The sequence below is a fragment of the Gopherus evgoodei genome, chromosome 11 (assembly GCF_007399415.2).
Source record: "Gopherus evgoodei ecotype Sinaloan lineage chromosome 11, rGopEvg1_v1.p, whole genome shotgun sequence".
Taxonomy (NCBI): Eukaryota; Metazoa; Chordata; order Testudines; family Testudinidae; genus Gopherus; species Gopherus evgoodei.
Window position 1 is genome coordinate 17716004 of NC_044332.1, and position 11538 is coordinate 17727541.

At 45.3% G+C, this 11538-nt stretch overlaps 1 protein-coding gene across 8 annotated transcripts in view; it reads left to right on the top strand.

Annotated features, from left to right (window-relative positions):
• The window catches only part of DYTN (dystrotelin), a 57648-nt gene extending 50504 nt beyond the window's left edge, over nt 1–7144 (top strand). For 4 of the 8 annotated variants that reach the window (XM_030580919.1, XM_030580918.1, XM_030580922.1 and 1 more), the window contains one exon: nt 97–904. In XM_030580919.1, coding sequence (XP_030436779.1) covers nt 97–200 — 104 coding nt within the window. In that variant the 3' untranslated portion in view covers nt 201–904. Of the gene's footprint in view, nt 1–96; nt 905–2906; nt 2968–6889 lie in introns of those variants that run through there. The other 4 variants (XM_030580920.1, XM_030580921.1, XM_030580923.1 and 1 more) reach the window with 4 other exon arrangements.
• The last annotated feature ends 4394 nt before the right edge of the window (nt 7145–11538 follow it).

The following is an 11538-nucleotide window of genomic DNA, read 5'->3' on the forward strand; positions in this document are numbered from 1 at the left end:
GTTTCTACAGAGCTACCTTGAATTGGAGTCTGTTAAAGAGTTGTACAGGGATTTTGCTGCACTCAGGTGCTGTGAAATAATCTCTTTTCTTTCTAGCTCAGCAGTCTGCTATGAAGCAGGAATTGGTCTCCACAGCTGAGCATGTTTGCAGGTCCTTCTCTGACCTCATCAACCACGTGACTTTGCCAGCTAGGAAGTAATAGGATGCCAGTACTAGCCTTACTACTTCATCACACTATTGCCCAGGTAATTACAGCCATGTGTCATCTCTAAAGTTGGTCAGATATTGAACTGTAATAATCTAACATAATCGAGTTCTGTCTCTGGGGTCTTTATCAGAGTCTTCTGTAGTGTTAGAGGAGAAATTCTCCGTTATATTCGTACCATGTATTCCTAGACTATTCCTAACGTGAAGAAAATATAGGGCCAGATCTTGGCCAATGCATATCAATATAGTTCTGTTGACTTCAGTGAGTCTATGCTAACATACACAGCTAATGATCTGGCCCATACTATCTTCCCATTACTATAGTGCCTGATAATTGCTTGTGTTTCAGGAAACAAGAGGATTTTTTCCCCACACGCACACATGGAGATGGCTTTAGCTAACCAGTCTCATTGATAAGTTGTCTGACATTGTATCATAGTTCAAGAAGCACTGAATAGAAGCAGTAAATCTTTAGTTGTCTTCTCCAAGTTGTCCATTGTCTCCAATATCTGACAGTCAGGCATTTGCATTTTACTAAATTAGCAACTAAATTGGTGAGAAGGAAAAGCTGAGAACAATTAGAGGCATTCTATTGCTTTAGAAGCCCCATATATATGGAACTGTTAAAGAGCTTAATATTACTTGAAGGACTTACAATATCAGAAAAGAAACTACCCTGTGCTAGCAACTTCTTTTGTTGCTAGCACAGGGTAGTCACAGAGTCAGCTGAAAACAAATTATGAAAACTTTTCCAACACAGCATTGAAAATATTTAAGGATGGTGTTTATATATGGAAGGTAATATGCTATTGAGAGATATTGGAATTCTTATAAGGGTTCAGATGGTTATTTAGGTTGTTGCTAGCTGACCACCAGATCCTGTGCCCATTGTAGCCAATGGCAAAGCTTCTATTGACTCAGCAGTGCAAGCTTTCAGCCTTGGATGCTTTGGGGAACAATCTGGGATTTGGAGGGGAGTAAGATAGTGGACAAAAGAGGAATGATATATTCACCACTGATTCATCTAAGAAGTGCCACATTCCACTTCCTCTCCTTCTGGTACATAGGTGAGATATCTGGAAGGAAAGGATTGAGCTCACACTTAGAAGAAAAGCCACTTGCACTATATGCTGTTCTTTAATAACCTGGCCATGGGCCTGATTCTCTATGGTTACATCTGTTTTACACCAGTATAACTCCCCTGATTTCAATGGAGTTATATTGACATAAATTGAGGTAACAGAAGAGTCACGCCCATCATAGTGTTGTTCTGGAATAGCAGTGCTGAAGATTGAGACAATGGTGAGCAGGCAAGGCAGTCATGTTTGGACTACTAATTGTGTTAGTTTGTGGGTAACTGTGACCAAAAGCATCCCTGTGTTCGCACTCTACACGCTATTGTAATCTTTGTATGAAATGTGCCTTGTGAGATTTCATTTGAAAATAATAAATAACTTGCTGGTCAATAGTATTATATGTGAAGTTACAAATTCACTCTATATGATATTAAAATATGTTCACAACCAGACAGCCCTGTCTAGGCAAAAGTTGTTAAACAGGCATATCCTAAATAAAGGCATATATGTTTACCCCTCAATGTACATGTAAGTAGTAAATCGGGTCCTCGAGACAGCAGGGGGAAGAGATGACTAGAAACAGAACAAGTTGGATTTCATCAACGACAAAGGGGGGAAAAAAAGAACATGGAGCCTCCATCACCAGACTCCATGTTGCCTTCTTTATTGGTTGAATAAACTTTACTTTGAAGTAGGGGTGGGCAAACTGTGGCCCGTGGGCCACATCCAATCCAGCAGCCGATTTAATTTGGTCCTTGAGCTCCTGCTGGGGAGCAGGGGCTGGGGCTTGCCCTGTTCCCACACTCCAGCCGGCGAACGGGGGGCACTCCACGCACGTGCCGCAGCTCCTGGAAGCAGCGGCATGTCCCTGCTCTGGCTCCTATGTTTAGGGGCAGCCAGGGGGCTCTGTGCACTGCCCCTGCCCCAAGCGCCGCCCCTGCAGCTCCCACTGGCTGGGAACTGCAGCCCGTGGGAGCTGCAAGGTGGCCCCTGCGGATGGGGCAGTGTGCAGAGCTACCTGTCCATGTCTCCGCATAGGAGCTGGAGCGGGGTCATACTGCTGCTTCCCTGAACCCCTCCTGTGCCCTTGCCCCAGCCCTAATCCCCCTCCTGCCCTCCAAACCCCTTGAGCCCAGCCCAGAGCACACTCCTGCACCCCAAACCCCTGATCCCCAGCCCCATCCCAGAGCCTGCACACCCCGCCAGAGCCCTCATCCCCATTCCTGTGCTCCACCCCCCTGGCCCAGCCCTGATCCCCCTCCCACCCTCTGAACCACTTGGGCCCAGCCTGGAGTACTTTCTTGTACCCCAAATTCCTCACCCCACCTCAGAGCCTGCACTTCCAGCTCGCAACCTTGTGCCCCAGCCTGGAGCTTCCTCCCACACCCTCAATTCCTCATTTCTGTCCCCATCTCAGAGCCTGCACGCCCAGCCAGAGCCCTGACCCCCTCCTCCACCCCAACCCCAATTTCATGAGCATTCATGGCCCACCATAAAATTTCCATATCCAGATGTGGCCCTCAGCTCAAAAAGTTTGCCCACCCTGCTTTGAAGGGTAACCCTCAGAAGAATCCACCAAAGAAAGGGGCAGAGAACCCCAAGTTCTCTCTCTTTCTTCTAAGAAAACTAAGGCACCAGCACCTTCGGGCCTCTGGGAGAGATCCTGACCAAGGAAACTGTCACCTTCCATCTTGCTGGAAGACTGTGGATAAGAAAAGCCATCCCAAACAAAGCATTGAGCTAAAACTTGCTAGAAGAAGTTTGACTTTTAGATGTGTTTTTTCACTGATATTTACAGGTAACCATTTATAACTTTCTCTCTTATACTTGCATTCACTTAAAATCCTATCTTCTTTGTTAATACTTAATGAACTTGTTTTATTTTTAATCTAAAGTAATCCAGTACTTTATTTAAACTGAACTGTTTGGTAAGTCCATCTGAAGTAAACTGTTGAATATCAACTGTTTACAGGAGCAATGAATCTTAATAGCTGAACGTTCCAGGAAAAGGCTGGACAGTGGAGAACACCCATTTTGGGGGGAAGATCTGGGCCTGGGAGCATGTAGGGTCACCCTGCAAGTAGTAACCAAGGCTGGTGGAAGCAAGAGTGGCACTGTAGACAGGCTGGTGGGATCAGAGTGGCTGAACCAGGATTGCTTAGCACACAGAGGGTGCAACCTGCATGTGGGTAGGCTGGCTGTGAGCAGTCCAGAGTGGGAGCTACAACAGAGATGCATTGTGCGGCACCCATGGTTACAGGGAAGGCAGTGACACAACCCCCTTGCTGGTCTGGGCTGCACCCCAGAATGTGACAGTGATGCACTGGATTAGAAGCAGATACTTTGTTAAATGAGAGGATGATGAACTGAAGTTCTTCTTTGAGTGCTTGCTCATGTGTGTTCCACAGTAGGTGTGTGTGCTTGCCCCCTGCACCAATGCCAGAAGTTTTCCCTCAGCAGTACCCATAGGGGGAGAGCTGCTGAGACCCCTGGAGTGGTGCTTCTATAGCATGCTATAAGGGGAGCCGCGCGCTTCCCCCACCCTCCGTTCCTTCTTGCCACAGTGACGGTGCATCGGAACTACTTGCTCCAGCTTTGCTGCAGCTCATCCCAGAACTCGTTTCGTTGTTAGTAGTACCTGTGTTATTAAGCTGAAATTTTATTCAACTAACTTAATTAGTTAGTATTCAGGCCAGGGCATGCCCCAGGGTTTAAATCGTGCAAGTCTTGCAGGCGTTCGATGCCTAGAGGTGACCTGCATGCCGACTGTCTTTACTGCTTGGGCGAAGCTCACATCATCAAGCGCTGTAAGATCTGCAGGTCCTGTAAACCCAGAACTAACAAAAGAAAGAGAGAGAGAGAGAGAGAGAGAGAGAGAGAGAGAGAGAGAGAGAGAGAGACACACACACACACACACACACACACAGACATTAGACTTTGGGCCCTTCTCATGGAGTCAGCACTGGCCCAAACCATGGTGCACCGAGCAGAATCGGCACCGGACACTTAATCTTCGGTGCGCAGCAATCTCCCGGCACCTTCCGGTGGCCAGCACTGCTCCTCATCAGGGAACTCAGGGTGATACGCTTAGCCTGTGTGGTGTTCAGCTCATAGCTGCGCAGCAGGGTGGTCAGAATCCTCACAGACAACACCACCACAATGTTTTACATCAACAGGCAGGGCGACCCTCTGCCGGGAAGCCCTCAGCCTCTGGGAGGCTCTGTATAGCCCATGACATCTCCCTGAAGTCTTTCCACCTGCCAGGCGTCAACAATGCCATGACAGGGTATTTTTCTCAAAGGGCTAGACCCATCCTTTCCTATGCTAGAACCCCTGGCTACATGGGGCCTCCCGTTTGAACCCCTGGCCACAGGCTCATGGTCTCACCTTTCATGTCAGCCCAGCAGGTCTCAGAGCTCAGGGCCCTCACCTGCGATCTCCCTTACACAGTCTCACACAAGGACTAGATTCAGATCTGCCCACACCCGGCATTCCTCCCTAAGGTGGTCTCCGCTTTTCACATGGGCCAGGACATCTTCCTGCCTATCCTCTGCCCCAAACCTCATGCCTCTAATGAGGAATGTCGCCTCCATATGCTTGATGTGCGCAGAGCACTGGCTTTTTATCTGGATCGAACTAAGCCATTCCACAGGTCTTTGCAACTCTTTGTTGGTTTGGACGAGTGCATGAGGGGCCAACTGATCTCCACCCAGAGGCTTTCCCAGTGGATTACATCGTGCATCCACACATGCTACAACCTAGCAGGGATTCTGCACCACTTATAAGGTCTCAATCGACAAGGGCTCAGGCCTTGTCAGCTGCCTTTGTGGCCCATGTCCCTATCCAGGACATCTGTAGAGCGGCTACCTGGTCCTCAGTACACATGTTCACGTCGTGCTATGCGATCGTCTCCCACACCAGGGATGACACTGTTTTCAGTAGGGCTGTGCTTCAGCCAGGGAATCTGAACTCCTACCCACCTCCATCAGACACAGACACAATCACCTACTGTGGAATACACATGAGCAAGCACTCGAAGAAAGGACAGTTACCTGTTCTATAACTGGCATTTGAGATGTGTTGCTCATATCTATTCCACATCCCGCCCGCCTTCTCCTTTGTCGGAGTTGGTCCGGCAAGAAGGAACTGAGGGTGCGGGGAGTGCGCGGCTCCCCTTATAGTGTGCTGTCGAGGCCCCACTCCAGGAGTGGCAGCAGCACTCTCCCTACGGGTACTGCTGAGGGAAAAACTTCCACAGTAGGAGTGCGTGCTCGCCACGTGCACCGGTGCTGGAATAGACATGAGCAACAAATCTCCAAGAATGCCAGTTATGGAACAGGTAACTGTCCTTTTTCTGACTTGGCTGTTCATCAGTGCTGACTATTGCTAATTTTGCTTGTCAGCCCATTCTTGCTATGTGATATTTTATTATATGATAGGTTATTTCCATCAAATGCAGCTGTATGTTTCCAGTTGACACAAATGAGGAATCAATTACTCTGAAGTTACAAATGCACTTTAATGAATAAGAAATGGAAGTTATTCAGTATCCCTTCAGACAGTGGAATTAGAGATCCCTCAACCTGCCATCAGTGTTCTGAAAGACTACACAGAAGACCTAGTGAACAGAGTACAGAGACATGGATTTGCATAAATTACGAGAGCAGACATAATTCCAAAAATAATGTACCTAAACTAGATCACTTACAGGTGAAGTTAAGGGTGCTACATCAACTGACACCAGCTGAGAATCTAGCCCCAAAAAATAAAACTTCTAAAGACAACCAGAGACTGTTCATGGCTTTAAGGACTAGAAAAATAACAACTTGGGGGAAATTAATGCACTGTTGAATGAAGATAAAGTGAAGGAGGTCATATGCTGAAACAGAGCTCCATAAATAATGCAGCAACATTTACACAGATTGAAACATGGAGTTTAACAAAGAGAGGCAGTCTCAACGGACAGCTCTCTTTTCTGCCTAGAAGAGTTCTGTTTTTTAGAAATCTTGATGGGATTGTAAGGCATCAAGATAAAGGGGGCTATCTGACTCAAATCAAGATGAATAGAAAGTTTTTCTTTGGCGAGACTTCAGCCACCCACTCAAGAGACTTTTAAAGTAGTGATCATGGTAATAAACATTCCTAATTCTTCATATAGACTTTGGTCACAGAATCCCCAAATCATGCTTAACACAGACGTCAAAGAATACACATGACAAAATGAAGGGAATTATCTAGATGCTAACAAGCACTTTATCTACAGATGAACAGACGTTAAAGAAAGTAAAATACTAGTTGGCTTGTGATAATACAAGAAGAAATGGAACAAATGGCAGAGTAATAGGGACCAGTGAGAAGCAGGTACAGCTATATCCCCATAAAGAGAGACAGAACGGGGATGGGGGGGGGATAAGATCTGGATGGGAACTTAGTAGCCTTGGCACTAGCAACAGTATAGTACATAGTCCAATTTGCCTAGGATACTATCCTTGATGGCCCCAGATTGCAACATAAGGAAGTACATTTTCATATGGTGCATAGCTATTTGGCTGCCCATTTCCCCAATACATACAAAGGACTGAAGCCTTAACTCTGTTTTACTTAGGTTTGCCTCAGGCCAGCTCACGCTGCAGTCTGACACTTGTCCCAAGACAGACCTGAGTGAGGACTTCAAGGTTTGCACTTGCAGGTTTCATATGGCTGAATCCCCATGCACCATACGGATACTTCACTCCCAGAAAATGATAATGTTCATCTCTGAGAACAGAGCAAATTGGTGGTACAGAATTCTGTTTTAACAAAAATATGGTCCTGACCTTGATGCCGTTCCATGCATGGCGTAAAATCAAATTATTTGATAAGGATTTGGAGGTGAGGGTGGGAAAAAGCTGGGGGTATGTTCCTGGTGTGCTAAAAGTGCAGATTTTCTGCATTGATTGGCTGAACTCAGTCATTGTTTGCACATTTTTCTGCTGTGTGTTGATGATTTTTGATTATAAATCTAATTGTTAGGGCATGTGCAGCTTCTTGCCTGGGCTTTATTTGTTTTATTTAAATATAAATAAATGACAGTATTTTCCATTGAACCAGCTGATCTAACTACTACTGATATTGGGCTAAATCCTCAGCCTAGCTGAGGGTGGAGGAGAAAGGTGGCTCAAACTTACCTTTTCATTCTGCCACTCTTGTAAATAGTGAGGGCCAAAATATCCTCCAACATCCCCCTGCATCTAGAACAGCCTCTGGGGACTGCTACACCAGCTGAGGATCAGCCAGACTGCTATGAATTCCCACTCTGCCCTGACATCCTGTGTGATGTGGGGGAGTAGAGTAATAGAGCCAGCTTTATACCACCTAATGATTCCATTATAGCAGGGGAGGGGGATCCCTGACTGCCCTGTCATAGTAGCCCAGATACAGGGCTGCAGCTGTGGCTCATAGTTTGCACTTGCCAAAGGAAATGGATTCCCTTACACAGCCATCTCTACCAGTGGTATCCAATTAATGAGGACACAAGAAATAGAACACATAGTGGCATGGAGGACCTACAGGAGGCAGCTATCTCTAGTCTATTAAAAATGGTTAAAAGGCCACAGTCCCCTCCTTTTTGGCAGCTCTTATGTTCCACTACACTCCCTTTCTGATGCTCAGGCTGAGGTATAGTAAGGAAGGGGCAGCAGTACACTTGGCTCACATCAGAGCTACTCCTAGGGTTGCAGGGGGTAATGGTGGGAGGCAGCTGCATTTCTTCCCATTAGCAGTGAGCCTGATTCTAGGAATTGAGTTGTAAGATTGCAGGGCCCTGGGAATGCACATACTTGCAATTCATAATCAAGTACTTACTTTCTTCTTAACAGGTGTCCTTGAGAGCCTGTAAGCAGTTGCTCTACACAACAGCAGTAAGTGTATCATTTAGTGTTAGAGTATCAAGCTGAAGGTGTTTGCATCTAGCACACCAGTTGTCAGCCACTTTGGTCCCATAGTGACTTGTTTCCATCCAAACTTGCCCTGTGGTTAAGCCACATCTAGTCCAGGCCCTTTCTGGGGTAACAGAAGTCCCTATGTCTCAATAAGAGATCCTTCAGCCTGTCATGGGATACTTCTCAGCCTATCCTGTGGGCTCAGACCAACTTGGGCTTGAGCTTGAGTGGCTAGCCTGAGCCTCTGCTATTGCCACAACACCCATACAGCTATTTTTAGTATGCTAGTGTGAGGTTAGGAGGCTCACTTCCAGCTGCAGTATAGACATACCCTCTGCCTTCTCCCTAGATCTGCCCAGCTCCTTGGTCCTCCTCTAAACAATAGCCCACAGAACTGTCTTTCTGGGCCTTGTCCTTTTTCCTAGGCTCACCCTTGATAGACAGACATATATTACTCACCATGACTCCCTTCAGCAGCCCACTCCAGAACTCCTTTCTCTAGCTACATGTGTTCTTGTTTATTTGCTCTCTCTATTTGTAGTCCACCCTGACCCTTTCACAGCCCAGGCTATCGGGTGTCATTAAATCACTACATCAGTATCAGCTGGTGCACAGCTACTACCCTCACAGGCAAGGCTGCGCCCAGCTCCCCTAAAAGCACCAGCCAGTCTGTGACAGGGCCCCAGTTTAGAGTCAGTGAATCTATAGCAAGCATCAATGTCATATTTTTTTCAATATCATCAGGTTGCATTTTCATGCCAAGCAATTGAACTCTAGTCAAAAACAAACAAGGTTTATGCTATGAAATGGAATTAGGCTCTGAGGTCTTCAGAGAGGAGAAAATGCCTGCTGCGGTTAACAGTTCCTTCAGGAATTTCATTACTTGCAAGTTTACATTTAATTGCCTCACTCTTTTATTTCAGCAAAATTAATACCATATATTGTTTCCCTTACAGCATCAGCCCCCAGACCTCTTCATAATACCATGACCTTACATTATAAACTAAACTATTCTTTCAACCCCACACCCACCTTTCCCTGCCCATTTCCTCAAAGGTCAAATGGCTGCTATAGTTTCTTCATGAAGGAAAAGAACTGATGCAGAGCTGTATGGTGGATTGGTCCGAAGCTGAATGTTGTCTTGGCCAGCAATTACCTTTCACCAACAGTCTTGATATTCAATAGGAGAAAGGAGGATGCAGGATCCTGTTGTTTGAGAGGGAAAGTATATAAAATTACAGGCCTGGTCTACACCACCACTGCCGGTCAATCTAAGCTACACAATTTGAGTTACATTAGTAGTATAACTCAAGTTGACGTAGCTTAGATCTACTTACCGCACTACACTACACTATGTCAATGGGAGACGCTCGCCCGCTGACACTGCTTCCGCCTCTCGTTGAGGCGGAGTACAGAAATCGATGGGAGTGCATGTCTTCACTAGACCCGCTAAATCAATGCTGCTGCATCAACTGCAGCAGCACCAATTTAGTTCCGTAGCAAAAACAAGCCCATAGTAGTAGCCTCTTCCTGAAGGCCCCTCCTAAAGCATGTCAGAGGCAGAAAGCAGTGTCTTCTGAGAACCTCTCTGCTGCTAATGACTAGTGAAATCTTAGGAGATAGCAATCGATAGATGAGGAGAGCTGGTACTATCTATAGTAATAACAATTGCAAGTGTACCTAAATTGCATCCTTTTCCCCCATAATCTTTGTCTATCACTTGTCTTCATAGACGGTGAGTTCTTTGGGTCAGGAATTGTTTCTTTGTATGTGTTTGTACAACACCTAGCACCATGAGGTCCTGATACCAATTGGTACTGCAATGTAGTGCAAGAATGGTCCTGGCACTACTCCCAGGGAAGTACTGGGGACACACTAGTACGCCATAGCCACAGCCTGAGACAGTTAAAGCTGGTGAAAGTTGCTAAATATTTGAAAACAAAGGTTCTGTCCCTGTGTTCATGCTCCTGTTGGGGTTGCCTCCTACAGATATTTTAGACACAAACACAAGCTTAACTTTAAGTACATATGTAGTCCTATTGAAGTAAATGGGTGAAATCCTGGCCATATTGAGATCAATGGGAGTTTTGTCATCAACTTTAATAGGGCCGGAATTTCCCTATACGTGCACGCTTTAAGCCAACAATGCGCTTATTTGTTTTTCTGGAATGGGGCAGACTGCCTAGCACCTATCAGGATTGAGCCCATCGGTAAATGAATTTTCTGGCAGATACATTCGCCAGAATAGAAAATATTGCAGAATATTCAAGGAAAGTCATTTTAAATTTGTAACTTGGACATATTTGCTCCGTAAACCTGATTCTAAGGCTATGGCAGCTCTGCGAGCTAGGGTGTGATGTCCCAACTCGCCTACACATACTCGGCCTCACACTCATTGAGATGGCATGGGTGTAAAGAGCTTCTTAGCTGCTGTAGCATAAGTAGTGGCAGTGGAGTACACCAGTGGGTATGTACTTGACCCAGCTCAGCTGTGCCTCCACTGTGGACATCCATGAGACTGTGGCCGCGCTGCTATTTATACTTATGCTAGCTTGCTGAGAGGTAGTTTGAGTATGTGTACACAGGGGAATCGCATACTTAGCTTGTAGTGTAGACATAGCTTAACAGTTAGATTCATTCAGCCAGGTAATAGAAACATGCCCTGTGACCTAGGCATCCACTAAAAACAGCCACAATTTTGAATACTAAATTCTTGCAATGAATGGCACATTTAATCAGTTTCCTCATATTAATTTATCCTTCAATGCTAATAGTTTTGAATAATTCTTTAAACCGAATGATGTTAGTTTGAAGAAACTGATTTATCTGCAGACAATCTGCAAACAGAAAAAGCAGCAAAATTTGTCAAATATCCAAATTATGTCACACATAGCTGATGGAAACATTTCCATCAACAACATATTTTTATGTTTTAACTCCGCCCCTCCTCCCAAAAAAATAAATAAATGACTGTATGTGGGAAGTATTTACTTGGTTTAAATTTTCCAATTTTTTTCCAATGGAAAACCAAAACAATTTTTGGGGCAGGGGAGAGAGTTGGTAATATATTTTGGGTTTTTTAATTTTTACATTTTTGCTGAAAAACTATGGACTATTAAATTTGTGAAAACAGAATTTTGTTTTAATTTTTTGCAGAAAATATTTACCATTTTCCAAATAGCTCTAGTAATGAGCCACCCTCTGTTCTGCCTACAATGTATCTATGAGCTCTCCATTCCTGATAAGAACCTGAGGCCCAATCTGCATTGTGATCTGCAGGCACAAAGTCAGCTGGGCTCTATAAAGAGGAAGCAGCTTGCCTGCCTGGGTCATA